General features: G+C 33.2%; 3 protein-coding genes across 4 annotated transcripts; 2 read left to right on the forward strand and 1 right to left on the reverse strand.

Moving 5' to 3' along the window:
* Nucleotides 1-7,999: 7,999 nt before the first annotated feature.
* Nucleotides 8,000-8,779, reverse strand: LOC129945033 (uncharacterized). The gene has a single exon (XM_056054694.1). The coding sequence runs from the start codon at nt 8,777-8,779 to the stop codon at nt 8,000-8,002; it is 780 nt and encodes a 259-aa protein (XP_055910669.1).
* A 1,697-nt stretch (nt 8,780-10,476) lies between these two features.
* Nucleotides 10,477-11,247, forward strand: LOC129945034 (ATP-dependent DNA helicase pif1-like). The gene has a single exon (XM_056054695.1). It carries the CDS (start codon nt 10,477-10,479, stop codon nt 11,245-11,247), a length of 771 nt encoding a protein of 256 aa, XP_055910670.1.
* A 2,031-nt stretch (nt 11,248-13,278) lies between these two features.
* On the forward strand, nt 13,279-14,434 carry LOC129946924 (cuticle protein 16.5-like). Of its 2 annotated transcripts, XM_056057305.1 has the most exons (3): nt 13,279-13,419; nt 13,494-13,662; nt 13,699-14,434. In XM_056057305.1, exons 1-3 carry the CDS (start codon nt 13,417-13,419, stop codon nt 14,187-14,189), a joined length of 663 nt encoding a protein of 220 aa, XP_055913280.1. In that variant the 5' UTR covers nt 13,279-13,416; the 3' UTR covers nt 14,190-14,434. The 2 variants fall into 2 exon arrangements, with proteins under 2 accessions (XP_055913280.1, XP_055913279.1); XM_056057304.1 differs by having other exon boundaries at nt 13,494-14,434.
* The last annotated feature ends 7,325 nt before the right edge of the window (nt 14,435-21,759 follow it).

The raw sequence follows: 21,759 nt of genomic DNA on the forward strand, positions 1-21,759 counted from the left end.
AGCCAATTCGAGTTTTTCACACCGTAACATGAAACTTGGAGTTCTCAGATCAATCTACCGTCAACCAGATTGACCATATTGCGATCGACGCTACCAACCCTTACAGCATCATAGATATCCAAACTTTCCGAAGAGTTAACATCGACTCGGACCACTACCTCGTTGTAGCCAAGGTAGCACTTCGGGTTTCCTGATCCAAGGCAAAACAGGGAGATGCTGATAGGAGGTACAACTTCGAAAGGCTACAATCGCAAGAGATCGCCAAATCCTTCTCCGACCGAGTTACAAGTGACCTCTCTCGAAGTTCTCTGCCACCAACACAATGTATCGAGAACCAGTGGCAACATTGCCAAGTTGCAATTGGGGAAGCCGCCTCTGACGTGCTTGGTTTCAAACAGACACCAACAAGAAATCCTTGGTTTAATGGGGAATGTCGGCAGGCAAATGCAGCCTGACACAGGCCACGCAAAGCGGCGTTGAAAAGAAGGAATAAAGCTGCTCACGAGCTGTATACCTAAGCAGAAGAGGAAAGAAAGAGAGAAAGCATAAGAAGCGTGCGGTCGAAGATGATAAGAGCAGATTAAACGAAATTCACAAGCACATAAACCTCGAACCGAACGCTGCAAAGACGAAAGTGGAAACATCATAGTGGATTCGCATACAGTGCTGACGATATGGAAGGACCACTTCTGAAGACTGCATTACGGCAACGACGAACTGAATTCTGCTGTCAGGCAGGATAATCCATTCAATAAAGATGACGAAAACCAACAAAACCGTCTTCCCGACTTAGACGAGGTAAAGGTTGCCATATCTAAGCTGAAATATAAGAAAGGAATCATGCTTTTTATATTTCTTTTTGTTGGAGCCTTTGCTGCAGCTAAACGAAACTATTTTTGGAATAAACTACCATCGATTGCCTTTTGAAAACACCCTTTTTTTATCAAATCATAGGAAGTTTAAAACACTACTTTAAATGAAGTCTTACATCCAATTTCTTAAGTTTTCTCACCGCTTTACGCATTTTTGGCTTAAGAGAACTGAACTTGCTTGTTTAGCTAGGTTTTTCAGACTAGAAGGCATCATTTTTAAAATCCTTTTGGTTTATTTGCACAGTTTTCAAATTAAAATTTGGGAAATTCCTTCTTTTAATAAAGTGAATTTCGCTTACTTGGCTGGGTATCTCGATCGTTCGTAAATATTTTTTAATGACGCTTTATGCGCAGTCAACTCCATACAACGAAGTGCTGCCTCTCAAAACTTTTGCTGTATTTCTTTGATTTAATTTTGTCCACGAAGGAATTGCAATATGTCAGTCGAAGTTCTTCGGATTCTGTTTTGTAGAACAAATAAATCATTCCAGAAAATAATTTTGTTTTTATATTCGGGTAGTCTTCTAAAATTTTGTTTAAGTTATGTATTAATCCACTGGTGATATCATTTCCAGACCGCCCACTTACACTTCGTCACTTACCTTGATCACAACGATTTTTTCTGAGATTTGTTTCAATAATAAAGGATCTCTTTATGTAATATTTTGCAATTTAAATATAGGATCTTCTTCCTCATCATCTTTTGAAAAATCATAATCTCTAGAACAAGGATTCCCACCTTTATCTTTATTATCTTTCTAAAACTTTCACTATCACTAAAATTTGTTTTCTAATTTTTAACGCATAATTAAATTTACCAAATTTACAATATTATAGAATAAGTTCGATGATAAGTTGGGAGCACTTCAAGATTCTGCAATCATCTTGCATTTTCTAAATCTATGTAATAATACCAAACATAAACTTATATTTAGAGAAAGAGCTCCATCTTTCTGTCCATCAAACAAATTTAAAAAAAATAAAATAAGAATACGGTACTCCGGCGGCGCCATAATCCTTAGAAAACTGTTACATTTCTTTGTTTTGAGAAGATACATCACTTACTATGCACCAGACATGGCATTAAGGTCTGTAGGATAGCTAGATAGGTATACATATACATGTACCCATATTCTTAAGTATTGGTATATATAGATAAGTGTACAAAACCTCTCGTCCCACACTTTTTCGGACAAGAAGCTTACACAAAAAATCAAAACCTCGTACTTTTTCTTCCGGAACAATATCCGATAAGAATAGGGAAACATTTATATTTTCCCATTCAGTTCTTCCTGTTGCAAAGGAAAAAGGATAAGAGGAACGCTTCCTCATGTGTGTGATATGAAGAGAAAAATATCACATGCAAAACTAACAATAGAATCGTGATGGATGGGATGGAGTCCTATAAACTAAGGTATATACCATACATAGATGTTGCATAGCAGAGTAGCAGTAGGTTTGAATAGCGGGTGCGGGAAATAATGGGATTGGCGTTCTGTGGCGGTTATTCGTACACGATTCGTACTGTATTGTACACATATACTCTTGGCTGCCACTTGTGAGGCTGTTATGGTAGCATAGCAGTGGTTGGCTGATGTTCAGTGTTCACATTCACATACATTAGGAATGCTTTTGCCACAAAACCTGACAACTTGACAAATGATTTTTATTCCTGGCGCATTAGAAGAAATCTCTCGTGTGCTGTGGCGCTTGCCTTACGCTAGCCACGTTTTCATTTCAAGGGAAATATGTCTTCTAAGGATACTTTTTCTGTATGGCATCAGCTCAACATACATACATATATGTTGATACATAAATTTGTGTTCTTCTTTTTCACAGTGATTATTTCATGGTAGGAATGTCACATATTTCCACTAACATATACATCAGGCAATACAGAACTTTGTAAGTAACATCAATATGAGGGACAAAAGGGGAGATGTTGCTAGTTTTGAGGGGCATTAAGTCCATAATATATTTTATTATTTGTACAAGTCTTTTTATACGATTTTTTTAAGAAAGATGGAAGTGTAGCAAAGTAGTTATTTTTTGGAAACAATTATGGAGAAAAGAAAGTAAGCTGCTGAGATCTCAAAAAAAGCTAAACTTTGTGATTTCAAAACAATAATGTTTTATGGTCGGACTAAAGTTCGGGTATAGGAGCTAAAACAACCAACCGAATCGTCCCTTAACGCAAGCATAATATTATTATGTTATTTAAATTGGAATTTTTCAAAAGTTATGATTTTGATGTCATTAGATGTAAATATATAAATTATACAGGATATTTTACCAAAATAGATGTTATTTTTTTATAATAAACGGGCACTCAAGGGGTTCTTAATACCCTTAACATATGTTTAAAGTTGAAACACAGTGCGAGCGTTAGGAAAATAGGGAAGGATTAAAGAGGAGATACCGATGCACATTGGTCTTAAAGTTTTGAATATCAAAACGATAGGGACAAACAGAGCTGGGTAAAGCATTCCACATTCTCGATGTGCGGTTAAAAAAAGAATCTCTATACTGGACAGTACGTCCGAAATTGAGCTCAAGGTTAAACTGATGTGCATTCCTAGAAATACGAGGATAACGGCTGAATTGTTTAGGGGGGGAATGCAACTGACTAATTCGATAGAACACTGTTTATAAAAATATCGGTAGAACAACGAAAGTCATGAAACATTGCGGCGGTGTTCAAGTGACGTATTTGTTTCGTTTATAGTTCAATCGCCTATCATTTTCAAAGCTCTTTTTGGATCTTCTCCAAGATACTTAAACTTGTTTAAGGGGCACCTGTCTAAATATGCGAGTTATATTCAAGTTTTGGACGAATGAGTTATAAATTACAGCTAGATCAGAAGAGGTGAAAAATTTCTTGCACCGTCGGAGAAATCCTAAGCACCTAACAGCATCTTTTGCAATATCGAATATGTGATCATTCCATAAGAGGTGATCCGTGATATTCATACCGAGTACTGAAAGTTGATTAGTTTCCTGGATGCAAGTGCCGCTCATGGATAGCGGCATCGGGGGTGGTTTACGCTTTAATGCCAGGAGACAGCATTGAGTTTTCGAAGCATTAAATTCTACACGGTTTTTGATTCTCCATTGTACAATGCCGTCGAGATCAGAATTTAATGAGCTTATCATACGCTGCCGTTGAAGTTTCACATCCGAAGGACAAGGATGAGAATCTAAAAACGAATATGAAGAATTGAGGGTACTGTCACTAGCAAAACAATTTAGTGGGTTAGAAGGTTCAGACAAAAGATCATCGGAGTTTCGGAGACAAAACGGAGCCCTGGGGCACACCAGCGTTTATTTTGTGAATATCAGATTTGAACCCGTCCAACACGGTCCGAAAGGTAATTTCTAACCCAACGAAAAAGGGATTCTTCTATACCAAAAGCACACATTTTCGGAAAGAGAGCTTGGTGCCAAACTCTATCAAAACTTTCTCCAAAACGATGTAAAGATTTATTCCACTGTTCGGTGAGAAAAACCATGAGATCACCAGTGGACCTATTGCTACGAAAGCCATACTGGCTGTCGTTAAGAAGCTTCCGTTCTTCAAGATATTTCTTCAGCTGATAATTAATAGCTTAAAGCCAATATCTCAAGGTTTCGAAAATATATTTGAGGCGAAAATCAATTTTTACCAACTTCGAGTAATGTTTTTATTTTTTATAAAAAAATTGTCAATTTGATTTTTCTCAAAATTTTACCAGGTGTTATAAACGTTTTTTTTTTGTTGCACAAAATTTTTTTTGAGATGTAATCATTTTGTATTCGTATAATTTTCGAGGTGACCCGTTGATTGGATTTTTTTCCAAAAATATACTGATTTGGTATCACGTTACAATAATATATAATATAAAATTTAATTCAAGTCTGTAGCGTCATTGGTCCGTAAGATATTTAGAGTTAACAAAAATGTTCACCTTTTTTTTAAACTGCTACGGTAAACAATTCGCGATCGTACGGATGTACGGTATGCCGTTATTAGAACTTATTAGTATACGTTTTATCTTTTTATTTCGTAAAAAACAGATGACTCATTTTCAAGATATCGAATTTCGTAACAAGAAATTATATTTTCTTTTCATTAAATTTTGATCATTAAATATTATTGATAGAGTAAAAGACCTTGTTCGGAACAAAAATTATTGAAATTTGTCGATTAGTTCTCGATCAAACTTAAAAACAAAGTAAGGGCTCTATAGGGCGTACCCTTCTGGATTAATACAAAAATATAATTTTTATAGTGAAAGAATCCAAGTTAAGAAGCAAAATTAAAAAAATCTATCGGTTTGTTTTTGAAAAAAATTGAATTTTAGTTTTTTGGCCAACAAATTTGCTTTGGAATACTGTTATTTTTACATCCCATAGGAAGTTATTGTAATCGGTCCGATTTGTCAAAATCAAATTTTAGACATTTATCGACGTTTCAAGGTCCCTAGAGTCTAAATAAAAGATGCGAGCGCGTGTACGTACGTTCGTACATCCGTACGTTCAGGAAGTTTTTTTCATCGTCCATATCTCAAGAACCCGATTTTGCTATACAGATAATAATGCAGAAAGTACTGTCAACGAAAATGGGTTTGTGTTTTTTTTACCTAAGCAATTTAAAATAGGTCAACCTTTTGGTTAACTGGACAAAATAATTGTCACCCCGAATATTTTAGCAACAAATGATGATTCACCCGCCAAACTTATTTAATGCAACGAGGATTAATGCTTTTAACATCTTTTAAAATGTTGAGAAATATAAGAGTGACAATTTTTTTACAAAAAATAAAAACCTAAAACAAATCTTACTAAAAGCTGGTAAAAATTGATTTTCGACTCGACTATATTTTCATAAATTGGAGATATTGGCTTCAAATAAATCAAACTTATAAAAATATTATTTCAAAAATTCGGTTAAATTTTAAGAAAATCGAATTCACAGTTTTTTGTACAAAAACTAAAAACCTAAACAAAACATTACTAAAAGTTGGTAAAATTTGGTTTTCGACTCAAATATCTTTTCAAAAATTTGAGATTATGGTTTCACACTAATTTTATCTTATAAGAATATTGTTTTCAACATTCGGTTAAGCTATGAGAAAAATCGAATTGACTGTTTTCTTACACAAAATATAAACCTACAAAAAAGTACTAGAACTTGGTAAAAATTTACTTTCGACTCAAATATCTTTTTAAAAACGAAAAAGATTGGCTTCAAACCAATTTTACCTCATAGAAAATATTGTTTAAAAATTTAGTAATTTTTTCATTAAAATCCAACAATAAGTTTTTTTCATAAAAAAAATAATGTATACAAAATTGTATGCAAAATTTGTAAGAACTGATGTTCGGTTTTCGATATCTCGTCAATGATAGAAGGCTTCAAATTTATTTTATTCATCCAAATTGTATTTGTTTATATAAGAAAACTTTTAAGAAATGCTACTAAAATTAAAAAAAAAATGGTCCTCGACTAAAAATTTCGTTAACAGAAATAGATTTTGAAATCAAATTATTTCATCATATGCTAATTGTTTTTGGTAATTTCTTAATTTGTTAAGAGTAATTCAACTGACAAGTTTTTTAACAAAACACAACAACTTACAAACTTTTTAAGTAAGACAAATTAAAAGACGGATGGGTCGCACGTAAGCCTCTTTTTGGCCTTAAAAAAATAAAAAAAGCGTCTAACACCAATCAGCTCAAATTTGAAGTCAGTGGCCTCAATGGTTTGGCTGTAGGGGCCAGGACAGTCGCTCGGACGGAATTTTGTGACCCATTTGTGGTCCCATTAAGTTGCAAGTAAAACATAAAAATCAACATCTGATGATGTTGAGTAATTATTTATTTATTTATTACATCAATTAGAGTATACTCAAATAACCTAATGAATAACACAAGTTTTATTTAAAATATTATAATATTATAAACTAAGAATGTAAAGTTAAAAAAAAATAGACTGAACATATATTTCTATTAACATGAAAATTAAAGTCAATATTTTGATAAGTTATTCATGTTATTATGAGCGTTTTCATGAAATAAGAAACGATTTCTCAAATCACGTGAAGGAGCGTATAGATCAATGAGAGCTAATAAAAAAGTACAGCCTATGTGGTAAAAATAAAAGATTTCGCATACATCTTCTCTAGTCACTGATTACCAATAAGTTGACATCTTACAATCTAAGAGTGCATTTTAATGTTCCATCTTAATTTATTAAACATATATCGCCTAAATCTTTTTTGAATTGCTTCTTTACCAAGGTTATGGATGTTATAAAAAGGATTCCAAATGATGCAATGATGCAACTGATCGTACATAACTTATAAAGAGTCTCTTCAACTTTTACGGATTATGCAAGTCAACAGAGTTTGGACAAATAAAATCCAGCGTGGTATTCGCTGTGTTAACTAAAAATTCGATATTTATGCGAAAGTTCAATTTATGGTAAAGAATAACACCAACATCTTTTTTCAAGTGTATGATTTCCAATGTTATAATAAATTGTAGTCAATCGCAAATTGGCCAGTCAGAAAGTCTTTTGATTTCATTTTGCAAAAGATCGCAATCGCTTGTTCTTTGTATAGGTCTAAAAAATTTCAGATCATATCTGCAAACAGGAGACACATTGAGTTTTGAAGTACACTAGGTAAGTCATTAATGAAAACGAGGAATAAGATCGGACGTAAATGGCTTCCGTGGGGAACTCCTGATGAAACAATTATAGGATTTGATAGATTTGAATTAATATTTACATACTGACAACGATAAGTTAAATATGTTTTTAACCAGTTAAGCATATTAGAATGAAACACGATTTTTTAAAAGTTTTTTCAATAGAATATGGTGATGCACCAAAATACGTTCAAGATACCATTTTTAATGGAACGAGATTAATATTTCCTGTTGACTTTAATAAAATAAAAGATAAAAAAGGTTGAATGAAAATAATTCAGTGTGGTTTATTGAAAATATAAAAAGGAAGTAAGGTAAAAATGAAAAAGTAATAATGACATAATGAGATAATGCAAATGGTATAAATTCATTAGCTTTGTTAGCTTTAACTATTTATTATAGTTCTTATATTAGTGATGGGTAACTTTTTTTATGGTTTAGCATTTATTCCCATCATCCCCTCTTAAATGCAAACCCATTTTATTGGTGCAATACTGGTGCTTTGGTGTGAATGTTGCTTTGGTCAAAATATCCGCCGTCATTTCATCAGTACCCACAAATTTGACATCTATCTTCTTCGCCGCTATTTTGTTGCGGAGAAAATGAAACCTTACATCTATATGCTTGCTTCGAGCGTGAAAGGCATCTGTTGAAGCGAGCTTGATTGCGTTCTGGTTGTCACAATAAAGGGTAATCGGAACTTTCCTTAAGTGGGGCCACAATTCGTCTTCCAACTGCTTCAGCCAGACTGCTTCCTGCGTTGCACTACCCAGTGACATGTATTCCGCCTCCATGGTTGACAGAGCAACCGTTTGCTGTCTTCTGGAACTCCACGATATTGCAGCACCTTGGAACATAAATACGTAGCCTGTACATGATCTTCTATCTTCGGTGTTTGACGCCCAATCAGCATCGCAGAATCCAATTACGTTTTCGTTTTGATGTTTTGCAAAAACAAGTTTAAAATTTTGAGTACCCTTGAGATACCTCATAACTCGTTTTACAGCAGCCCAATGTTGAGAACCAGGTCTGGAATTAAATCTGCTTAGCATATTTACCGAATAACTTATACCAGGTCTGGTTCCTTGTGATATATAAAGCAAACTTCCAATGGCTTCCTGGTAGGGCACATCAACCAGCACATCTTCATCATTTGTTGACGTTACAAGTTTGTTGTTTGGATCACTCGGTGAATTAAATGTGTTGCAGTCAATCATTCTGAATTTCTGTAAAATACGTTCTATGTAAGCAGATTGATCCAAATATAACTCACCGATTTTCCTGTCACGGGTTATTTTAAAACCTATACTGCTTGGCCTCTCCAATCTCTTTCATTTTGAATTTTGAGCACAAACTCGCCGTCCGAATCTCAAGAACCAGTAGAGATATCGATTTAAAATAAATGTTGTTTTACAATTAATAACATCGAAAGATGCAGAAAGCACATTCTAAAAAATTGAGTTCGTGTTTTTTTTACTACAGAAATTTAAAAAAAATGAACATTTTACAAAATATCTCAAGAATGAGTAGCGCTAGAGACTTCAATTCAATTTGTTGCCAAACTAGTATAGTTAGTAAAAAAATATAATTTGCGTTTTTGTTTTATATATCAAAAAAACCGAAGAAAAAATACTTGTCACCTCGAATATTTTACGAAAAAATGATTTTAACTCCTTAATAATATGTGACTAAGATTAACGTTTTTATCATCTGGTACAGTTGTAAAAACCTAAAAAAACACTACTAAACGTTCGTAAAAATTGATTTTCGTGTCGAATATCTTTTAAAAAATGTAACATATTGGCTTAAACCAATATTTTCTTACAAAAATTATTGTTTTCATCATCTATCTATCTATGTAATATATATATAAAAATGAATTGCTGTTCGTAAGTCTCACTAAAACTCGAGAACGGCTGAACGGATTTATATTATCTTAGTCTTGAAATGTTCGTGGAGATCAAGGAAAGGCTTGAAAGGCGAGAAAAAATCGAATAATTTCCGGGAAAACCCTAAAAACAGCCCTTTTCTATACAAACGTTTGTAGAGTCAATTTGAACTTTATTGCTATTCAATCACTTACTGTTGTCTTAGCAATTTGGGTGTGTTCCTAAAGAGTCATTTTGCAATTTATTACCCCTGCATAAAGTTCAAATTCAAATATATATATGAAAATAGTCTTTGCGTGCGCTTTGGAGGATCTAATGCCGCGTTCCGAAAATAAACAAAAGTTAACGCGATAAAAAATGTAATAAACTATTAGCGTGAGGCATGCCAACTATTACATTTACTTGAGTACGATTCGCACTGGGATGATACGCTGAAGGATTCTGTAATTTCTTCATCGCCGCATCAAATTTGTAGATTGTTTGCGATTATCATATGGACATGTTTCCCCGCGAATCCAACAGATTTGTGGGTTAAGTATAGAGATAACATGTTTGAGAATGTTTTGCATCGTGTGTATCCTACACTACAAATGACTGAAGAAATTTACAATGAGACATTGATCATGATAGAAGATATGTTTTATTGATAGCAAATAAAGTATTGTCGTGTTTGGGAATGACAGCACTCAAAAGTCATATGCACGATGCATTAAACCACGAGTTGCAAAATGAACAACAGTACGACATTGAGCATTGGCCGAAACAGTTTGTACAAATGTTTTACAATTAAATCAATCAAAGAATTGCGTACGACACTTCGATAGAAGCTGTGAACAGTGGATCTGGTGGAATTTATTTCCTTGATGCTCCCGGAGGAACTGGAAAAACGTTCTTAATTTCATTGCTTTTGGCGAGGATCAGATCGCGAAATGATGTTCCTCTAGCGTTGATTTCATCTGGAATAGCTGCAAAAGGCGAGGATCAGATCGCGAAATGATGTTGCTCTAGCGTTGGCTTCATCTAGAATGCCTGTGACTCTGCTAGAAGGCGGACGAACTGGGCATTCTGCCTTGAAATTAGTATTAAACATGCAAATCACTGAAGCACCAATTTGCTACATCGCCAAAAATAGCGCATTGGCCAAGATCCTACAGGTATGCAAATTAATTGTTTGGGATAAATGCGCAATGGCCCATAAGAGGTCACAACCAGCGAAAAATAAAGATGTCGAGAATCTCAATGCGACCATTCAGTATTTTCTTCTAGGACAGTTGGTTTCCTTCAAATCAGTCGACACCGTCAGGAACCAGGATGACGTAGTCAACTATCCGACGGAGTTTTTAAATTCACTGGAATTGCCTGGATTACCACCTCACTATTTTCAGTTAAAAGTAGAATCAGTTGTCATCATGCTGCGTAACATTAATCAACCTCGACTATGCAATGGAACAAGATTGGCTGTGAAAAGGCTGATAAATAACGTCATTGAGGCAACAATCATAAAAGGAAAATATAAAGGAGAGGATGTCTTGATCCCGCGAATACCGATGATTCCAACGGATTTACCATTCGATTTTAAACGCTTAAAATTTCCAGTACGTCTGGCCTTTGCAGTAACAATAAATAAATCACAAGGACAGTCTTTAGAAGTTTGCGGAATCAACTTGGAGTTTCACTGTTTCGCGCATGCACAATTATACATCGCGTTTTCGCGCGCCGCAAAACCGTCTTCTTTGTTTATTTACGCACCACAAAACAAAACAACAAATGTAGTTTATGAGAAACCTTTTAGTTGATTAAAAAACTGTATCATAATAGTGTGTGTCTGTTAATAAAAACGTAAACCTTATAAATAGCCAGTATTTCAGGAAAACTCTGTTTTTTAAGTAAGCAACATGATATGTCGAAAATAATAATAAAACTTCATGCTTCATTAAAAAAATTTTTTGTTTTTATTCAATACGTTTTGTTTGTTTTGAAATTAATTTATACAAAAGTTTAGGTCTTTTATTTATCGATTGAGGCAGTACGAAGTCTGCGGGGTCAGCTAGTTTTTATAAAAATCCAATTGGAGAAATAAAAACTTTCAAAAAATTCTACAAAAAATCAAACTTATTTTATCATACATATATGTAAAATACAATTTCTTACTTTTAGGAAATATTTAAGAAAAATCGAATTGAAAACTTTATTGACAAAATTACAAAAAAATTGATATTAGGAGAACAATGAAAGATATTGTCTTCAAATTTTGAATCTCATGTAAAATATTGTTTTTAATATTCTGTGGAACTTTTATGAAAAACGAAAGATTTTCCCCTCTTTTTAAGAATTCTCAAAAAATTCCTCAAAAATAAAATAAATTCTAATAATTTTATGCTCATAATTTCAATAGATCAAGCCCACAGATGAAACAAAAAAATATATATTTTGTATCTAATTTATACGAAATTGTGAACCAATACTTATTTTGAGAACTGACTAAACAATCTTTGTTTGTGTCTCGTAGTGTCATAGAAATGGGATTTTAGGATATAAATTATTAATCATTTTATTTTATTTTTATCTTAAGTCCAAAAAGTAGAAAATAGTATTTTTGACATCCATATAATAATGTAATTGGACATAATTATTAATTGGAAGAGCCAAGGTCCCGAGATCTCTTATATCACACGACCAAAAAGTGTCTGATATTTTTAATACTACAACGACATGACCCACCAGTTTGTGGTTTGAAATTTAAAAGTAGTGTGGGATATTTCGTCTGTAAAGCTATCGTAATTTCATATACCATCAAAACTGTCAAGACCATAAACTTGCGGATGAAGTCTGCAAACTACTTCCTACCCCACGGGCCAATATAAATATAGCATCACGTAAATTAAATATTATAAAGTCATATTAAAGTGCTAAATATTATTTTTTAACATATCTATTTTCTTCTTTTAGTTTCTCATGGCCAAACTAAAAGTGCATTATTTTCAACTAATAGAAAAAAGTATACACTTCAAACATTAAACTCGCAAAGCCTTAATGGAATTGTTAATTAAAGGTGTAATAAATAATTTAAATTTTCAAATAAAATCAAGTTATGTTAAACCCAGTTTTACCACTTCAAAAATCAATCAATGTTATTTTGTTTGTTTTATTTGATGGATTGACCAACAACTTATTAGTCAATAACGTAAAATTGATTTCTTAAATTTATCTAAAAAAATGTTCCTTTCTTTTTAATGGTACTTACCACAAAGATCAAAATACATTTATCAGATGCTCCACGTGGTGCACGTGCGGTTGCATATAAGCCATGACCCAATACAAAAATACGAGACCACGTAATTAACATAATATTAAATTATTATCAAAATTTCTATTAAATTATAATTTTGCACGGTGTATCTGTAGAATTTGTGAGAAATCTGCCGGTAGCAATAAACACTCAATTATAAATTTCAATTATTTAATCAATTCATCACATTATCACAGCTTTAATTTATTAATGAAATATAGAATATATTATAGGGTGTAAAACAAAACTCCAAATTGCTCAAATACATAAAATTATAAGCGCTAATGATTCCAACGTATACCTACCTGACTTTGTACGTATTATGTAATTTAATTATTTCGAGTTAGACTTAATTTACATTTTTTTAAATTTTGACACTTCGTCGTAGACACACATACAAAAACCAACGCAACGATCAGCTTGAAAATGTTAATACATATAATAAAAGATTAACTTTAACATTCAAAACTACCTTGATGAAGATGTTGCTTGGACTGGGGGCATCTTTGTGGTATACCTACAATACCTAGGTCCATGACCGATAGGTATCTATGTAGAGAAAGACCGAACAGCTGATCGAACAAAAATTGAAAATATATAAATTAACTTAATTTTGGAGTTTTGTGATCATAATACATCTATTGCTTGTCAGATTAGGACCGATAGATACACAATCATGGTAAGATGAATACTTTTAATCGATTTGATGAAATTTTATTAATTTTCTTTTGTTTTTGTTTGTTTTTCTAATAGAAGTTTATTGTTACACTGAGTCTTATCGCTGTTGTGGTAGCTGATGTCTCCCATCTTGGAGCCACAGACTATTCCGCAGAATATGCACCACCAACCCCACAACTTGAATACGGAGCACCTGCTCAGCAATCTGGTGGGTTCTCCTCGGGAGGTGGATTTTCATCAGGCGGTGGATTCTCATCAGGCGGTGGATTCTCATCGGGAGGTGGATTCTCATCAGGCGGTGGATTCTCATCAGGAATTGGACAGCCAGCTCAATCATATGGCCCTCCACCAGCTCCAGTGCAAGAATACCTACCCCCAGCTCCCGAATACTCAGCTCCTGTCCAACAATACTCTGCTCCACAATACAGTGCTCCAGCTGCTCAATACGGTGCTCCCATAGCCGCACCTGCTCCAGTCTATTCTGCTCCAGCACCACAATACTCTGCCCCAGTTTCACACTATTCTGCTCCCGCACCTCAGTACTCTGCCCCAGTTCAACAATACTCCCAACCCGAATCAGAATACCTTCCTCCAGCAGCACCACAATATTCTGCTCCTGTCCAACAACAGTACTCAGCACCAGCTCCACAATATACAGCCCCTGCACTTCAATATGGAGCACCTGAAGTAGGATCTAGTTACGAAGGTCTGCAAGATGATGGATATCACTACAAAACTGTTAAGCGCATCAGGTATAGGCATCGCGCATAGGAATTGGCAAAAATATGCACACGTGTGAATGCTTGGTTTTATGTTTACTTCGTTTTAATAAATTTTCTTTTTTAGTACAAAACCAAAAACTTTCATTGAAATAATATAAACACAAAATATAGAACTTTTAAGGTTGCTATTGCATAAAGAAAACTAAGGTGCTTCCTACTTTATACCTACATAGTATTGAATTAAATTGTTTTCAGATTATAAAGCTAAATGCATTTTCTTGTATAAAAGCTTCATTTTTGAAATTTTAAAATGGTAAAATAAAATTAAAAAGTCTTGATACCTAAGTAGGGTTGTATACCTTTAACCTTATGCTACGAAGCCTACAAAATGTTTTCTAATCCTGCACATCTCTTCCAACAAAAGCGGATGAACTTTGCAATTGGCTTTTGTTACACTCTTGAACAACAAAGAGTGCGTTCAAAAACATATTACTATATTATAGGTTTATATAGTGCATGTGCACTGTTTGGTAGGTTTGTATGGGCTTAAGGCGTATAGGTTGAATCTACCTTATCGTATACTGCTTATACAAATCAGTTCACGCATATCCTTTATTATCATCATCATCACACATATTATAAAAGTACTTATGTGTGCATGTATCTTCATGGTTTCTCTCTGAAATTGTTTGGACAAAGTTTGGTTTTGAAGGTATTTTTTTTTTAGAGAGTCATGATGTGAATGCAGGGTGGAGAAGGGCTTCAAGTGTTATTATTATTTCACCCACTTCAATTTCTTTGTACTCAGAAGTAAAATTAGGTTTTCGGTAGGAGTGCTTTTAATGTTTATATGTGTTGGTACATAAATTCGAAGATGGGTTTTAGAAATAAAATGAACAAAACCAAGGGTATTTTCAAAAGAATAGAAGATGTTTTTTGAGAAGTTAATTTTTTCGAAAAAAGGAAAATCTGATCCAATGAAACAACATGATCCACAAGTAAATTTATTTTCATTATAGATTATAAGATTCTATTATTAATTTTTATCAACAAATTATAATACAGGAAAAGTTTTGAGATTGGAGACCGAGAGTCATAATTAAGTCGTTCGTAGGTACCTACTAAACTTTTTTCATGATGAGCAGGTATTAATGTAGACGTTTGTAGCGCCGTTTTTTTGTTATAAACATTTTCTTGGTTAATTTGTTTTAATATTGTGCCTTTAGCTTCGAGGTGGTCACTTGTATTAAGAGTTTGTGCCTAGTGCCTTGTGCCAGTTTGTTAGATCCTTTCTTTTCGTATGATTTTCTTACAGCTTATTTTGTATCACTTTTTAACGTCGGTCCGATTTGTAGAAATAAAAATTTTGGAATTTTTCTACGTTCCAAGCACGGTTGTCACTTGAAAAAAATGTGCATGACCAAAGCTGAAAATAAAATGACCAATCGTACCAAAGAAGGACCAACATAATTTTTGCCCACAACGGTTTTTAACTTCCCATAGGAAGTTATTGTAATAGATCATGCCTCGACGTTTCAAGGTTTCTAAAATCCAATTTACGATTTTTTTTATAAATCAAAAAACTGACAAAAAATAAGAGTCACCTCAATTATTTGACGAACAAAAAATGGTTACATCTCCGAAATAATTGTACGCAACGAAGAATAACGTTTTTGACGTCTGGTAAAATGTTAAGAAAAATGAAATTTATATTTTCTTTTATAAAATATTAAAACCTAAGAAAAACCTTTAATAAAAATTGTTATTCCTTTCGAATCAAATATCTTTTCAAAAATTATAAAAAATATTGGCTTCAAACTAATTTCTATTAAAAATTTTGTTTCCGACATTCCGAAATTTTTGTATAAAAATCCAACAGTCAGTTTTTTTCAAAAAAAAAACTTAAATCCACAACAAATAGTACGGACATGCTACTTTTCGACTAAAACATTTCGTTAAGAGAAATAGATTTGGAAATAAAACTATTTCATCATATTTAAAATATTGTCAGTAATTTTTAAATTTGTTAGAATAATTCAACTGACAACGTTTTAACAAAACACGAAAGCCTGCAAACCATTTAAGCAAGACAAATCGACAGTTGGGATGGGAAGTTATCAGTGTGGGTCGCATCCAAGCCTCTTTTTTTAAAGATCGTAACATTTTAACATTATGTCAGGAGATGGATTACTATCGTTTAGTTAAATTTATATAAAATGATTTTGCAGACCAACCAATTTGGTTATTTTTCTCATCTTAAAGCTCTTTGGCCAGCATTATATTATTAATGGTATCAAAATTAAGCCTGCCTTTAGTTTCAATCCAAGTAAATAAAAAAAAGTGTCTACTTAGCAGCAGCTGAACTGTGAGGAAGTAACATCAAGTTATAAACGAACTTACCTAAATTTATCCGTAACTTTTGAACTTGAGATGTGATAATTGTGAGATGTTGAGCCTCCTGGGGTGCGTTCAAATAAATACATTTATGTACCGTTTACAAATGAAAAGTACCTACTTAAAGCTTGTATTTTTTTTTGTAAAAAAAGAATCGAGTTTTTTTCAGTTTCTTAAAAAAAGGGACCAATGACCATGCGACCAAATTTGGTCGTAAACGACCAAACTGGTAACCGTGATTTTAACGTCCTTAGATTCTTAACAAATGATTTTTAGAGAGATGTCTGTATGTGCGTGCCCAAGAACCAGTAGAGTTATAGACTTCAAATAAATTGTGTTCTACAGAGAATAATGCAAAAAGATGCAGAAAAGACTTTCAATTTTGGTTAATTCAAAATATCTCACGTCACGAACCAACAACGCTAGCGTTGAATTAAATTTGAATTGTAAAATGTGACTTGATACCAAAAACCAAAACGATATGATTTGGAAAACGAAATTCAATTAACTGTTTTGATTTCATTCAAAAAAAAAGTTTTTGACATCTGGTAAAATTCTGAAAACAAATCGAATTGACAGTTTCTTAACAAAAAGAAAGACTTAAAAAAAAAAATAACTTAAAGTTGGTATAAAATTAAATTCCAGATACAACAGTTGTTACCAGACGTTCTAAAGACTTATAAATCAATCAGTACCTACTGCTTTTAATGAAAATGATAGCGTGAATTTTTCCAATTAAATTTTCATTTTTTTAGAAATATCTGGAATGCCACTACATCATCTTCGATTAAATATTGTTTCACCTATTATTCTCCTACCTCGTAGTCGTAACTTGTTTGGTCATCAAAATGATCAACGGAAATATTCTAATTCAGATTCTATTGTACCCTTTAAAAGGCTGCAGTTTCCAATTCGTTTGTCTTTTGCCATGCCTATAAATAAGTCTCAAGACTAAACAATGTTGTGGTTTAGATTTCGAAAATCCATGTTATTTTCATGGTCAGCTATATGTTGCATGTTCAAATGTAGGTAAACAGTTGAACCTATTTGTGTTAGCGAAAGACAGGCTAAACAAAAATATTGTGCACCAATTAGAACTAAATTAAATTAAAATTAGAAGTATTTATGATTCAAAATAATAAATAATATTGTTAGAAGATTTTAAACTATCAGCTTTACCAACTCATTTATAACTTTGTCTGTAACATATTTTTACAAACTTGAATAAAAATGATAATACATTTTAAATTTAATTCTTTTTTTTACCAAATTTTTGGGTTTCATCAAATTTACGAAAACTTTGATCAACTGTGTTTAAAGTCCTTCGAATCCCACACCAGTAAATTTGTATATCTGCTTTAATAATGAGAGGTATAAAAGAAAGATATTGACTTACATTGAAATATTGTTATGAATATTTTGTTAAAGTTTTAAAGTTTTATATTTGTATAACTCTGTATTATTTAAAAAATTGTTGCTCAGCCGTAAAACGCAGCTTATTGAAACTTTTCGAAAAATATTCAAATCAAAAAGTTGTAGTAAGTTTTACAAGAAACTATTGAGAGGAAGTATGTTCAAATGGAGAGATATACGCTATGTTTTGATTTTGAGCCCAAAACACTTTCTGGAAGAACGTTCAACCGAAAACAAACTCGAGATGGCCACGATATAAAAAAGCCACGACCATGGTAAGCTATGCATTGATGTATCTGATTATTGCACAATAGTGGAAAAAACAATTCACAATCCATAAGATTGCGTTCAAGTTTTTACTTTCGACAGCTGCTGTAAATGCTTTGGTTATTCACAAAAACTTAAAAAAAAACTGGCCCTAGACCAGCCATTTGTGGAAAGTATTTTAGGCAGCTCAACCTGTAAGTAAAGGGTTTCTCAATAATGGCGGGTAGATGTTGAAATGGAATAAAATAAGCTGTGTGCAAGTTATCCAATTTTCAATGACTCTTTTGCATAGATCCGACTGAATTTGAGCAATGAACTGTGTTATGTTTACCAACCGCACACCAAAAAAGTTGAATGGGTGTTTTCTTAACCGCAGCAATTAAAAAAAATTGGTTAACCCAAAACAGATCACAAACCAATAACGCTAGACACTTGAATTAAATTTTATATTTGGTTATTCACGAAAACTTAAAAAAAAAACTGGCCCTAGACCAGCCATTTGTGGAAAGTATTTTAGGCAGCTCAACCTGTAAGTAAAGGGTTTCTCAATAATGGCGGGTAGATGTTGAAATGGAATAAAATAAGCTGTGTGCAAGTTATCCAATTTTCAATGACTCTTTTGCATAGATCAGACTGAATTTGAGCAATGGACTGTGTTATGTTCACCAACCGCACACCAAAAAGTTCTAGCGAGGTCAAATCGCATGACCAATTCACATCACCCCTGCTAGAGATAACCTTACTCTCCAGACGTTCATGCAAAGAGTCAATTGTGACGTTTGCTGTGAGGCACGTAGTGCTGTCCTGCTGGAACCACATGTCGTCTAGGTCCATATGGTTCGATTCGGGCTGATTGTTTACTGAATCAGTTTCAAATTTGGCCACCAAACGTTGGAAAATCGAGCACTCATTTTGATAATAAAGTTTTATCATTTTAACGCGCTCAATCGTGTAACTTGACATGTACATTTGGCATACATAACTGAATAATTAACAAAAGAGTTGACAGATGCCACAAAAACAAAATGGCCACCACGGGGTGCCAAAATCTACCGCGCAAATCGAAAACCACTTATAACAAAACGCTATCTAAAGGAATTCAAAGTGATTAACAAAACCAACCGAAAAACCATTAAACGATGCTTGTCAAAATACAACGAGCTCAGTTAAACAAAAGGAAGAGCTGTCGCATCAAAAAAGTTTCTCATAGCAAGTCACATGAAAAAATGTCCATTACATAACTTACTTACTGTGACCCACGAACCGGGTGGTTCAAATAGCCTCCCGATGGGAAACTTTTATGTGATGCACCTGTAGGTTGCATATATGTTAAAATGCATAGAAAAATTATCTCACGAACTTCTTGTGATACTTCTTTTTATTACCTGTTGTACTAACGCTTATTTAAAGCAGTAAAGTTCTTGAAAGTCATCTGTTCATTCATTTTACATATTTGAGTTACGAGTTTTAAAGTTTATTTCTATTGTTTTTTGTTTTCTGAGATGCAAGCCTTATTTTAAAATTCGTGTTTTTCCGTTGTATAGTGTTTTTCCTATATGAAGTTATTTAAATAGGTCCGATTTTTCCAATTGACAATTTTGACATTTATCGACGTGTCAAGGTCCCTTGAATCTATCTATCCCAACAAACACTATGGATTTCTACTTCAAATTAATGTTGTTTTACAGAAAAATGCAGAAAGGACTTTCAAAAATTGAGTGAGTAATCCTTTGTACTATAGCAAATTTATAAAAAAGTGAAAATTATAATAACACCAGTAACTTCAATTAAATTTTATATCACAAAATGTGAAGTGATACTAAATTAATGTAAATTAATAAAAATCAATAAACTTTTTTTGTAAGCCAAAAAAACTAAAAAAAAAATGTTGCCATTGCCTATTCGTTTAGGCATTTTATACTTTTTTTTCAAGACTTAAAATAGAAGTCGTAGTTTTTAAATTTTTTCATTTCTCAAGAACTAATTAAACGATTTCTTTTGTTTCTGCACAAGTTCTTATACGGTCTCAGTAATATTTGATGATCAAACATGTCATTGTTTTTATTTAAAAAAAAAATCTAAAATAGTTTTTATCGAAATTTGATATCTAGAAAATGCGTCATCATTTCTTACGAAATTAAAACGTAATCGTGTACGATTTTAAAAGTTCCAAATAACTGCATACCAATAGTTTAAAACTAATGTTTGAAAATTGAAAAATTACATACACATATACAAAATTTATTTAAAAAAAACGCCCATACGATAAATGGCGTTTAAAAGTTTGAAAACAATATTTTTTGCAGGTATATTCTCAATTCTTAAAATACAGGAAATATTTTTAAACATACTCTTTGGATACTTGAGCAAGTTCGTGCGATGCAGTCGTGCATTTCATTTATGCTGAATTTAACAGTGAGACCACAATAATATAAAAGGTTAAACAGTTTTCTTTTTTTTTATTTTTAAACTTTCAACGCCTTTTAATTATACATTATGGGCAAATTCACCTTATTTTCATCCTTTTGTCCTCTTCTCAAACCCGTCACATTGACTCGACAGGACACAATAATTCCACTAGAAACATTGCCACCGTACCTATAGAAACACTGGTGTGCTAATGACAAGCAAGAAATGTCCTTCCAATAAAATCCTCAATTTCCATCAGAGTATATTCGGTCTCAAATTCCCTGTTTTCTAAGTATGTAATGGTATTTGAAACTCCGTCTTTATGTATACACGTATACATATAAATACAAGTGTGTAGCCAACTTGCTCCCAAATCTCCACTTACCACCTTCAAGCAATTGAGCAGGATTGACATGTCGCCAGTGCAATTTGTCTATACGCGTTTTTGGCTTTCAAGTGTTTCCACTCGTCTATTTATAGTCTAAGCTTTATAAGGAAAAAACACACATAGATACGTGTATACTATGCCATACACCGACTTCCATACTTCCTGTTTCTCTTTTATCCTATATTTTTCTATCTGATGTGATGATTCGTGGAATCGCCCACTTTTAATATTGAATAGAATTCCACTCACGATGAAGATTTATGGCGGATTATTTTAATGGCGACCCATCAAACCCTTAGCCAGGGGAGCCTTTCAACAGAAAAGTCCAACTTCATATTGTTGGAATCGAATCGGAAGTGGAGACTTAAAACAAGAACGACTACGACCAACAACGACATGGCAAAGAAGTGTCGGCATTCGGCAAGCAAAAGCAATCCTAACTGGAATTGTTTTTGCCACACCAGAGAATGATAGAAAATAGCCAGCGAATTGACTGTGTCACTGTTTTTCTCTCTTTCGGTTTGGTGAACTTAGGGGATTATTGGCGTTGGCCCTAATCTAGACCGATGACGGGTTGTATCCTCAAAGCGAATATAGGTGGTATTGGTGATATACCCCAATACCTCTCTCTGTCTTCCTGGTTCAAAACAGAACAGACTGACTATGAGCTACGTTTAGGTATACCTTCGTACGTACTTAGGTATATAGAGCAGAGGTAAGACTGGTATGAGTTAGGGGTTAGCTATTC

This window comes from Eupeodes corollae, chromosome 2, assembly GCF_945859685.1.
Source record: "Eupeodes corollae chromosome 2, idEupCoro1.1, whole genome shotgun sequence".
NCBI lineage: Eukaryota > Metazoa > Arthropoda > Insecta > Diptera > Syrphidae > Eupeodes > Eupeodes corollae.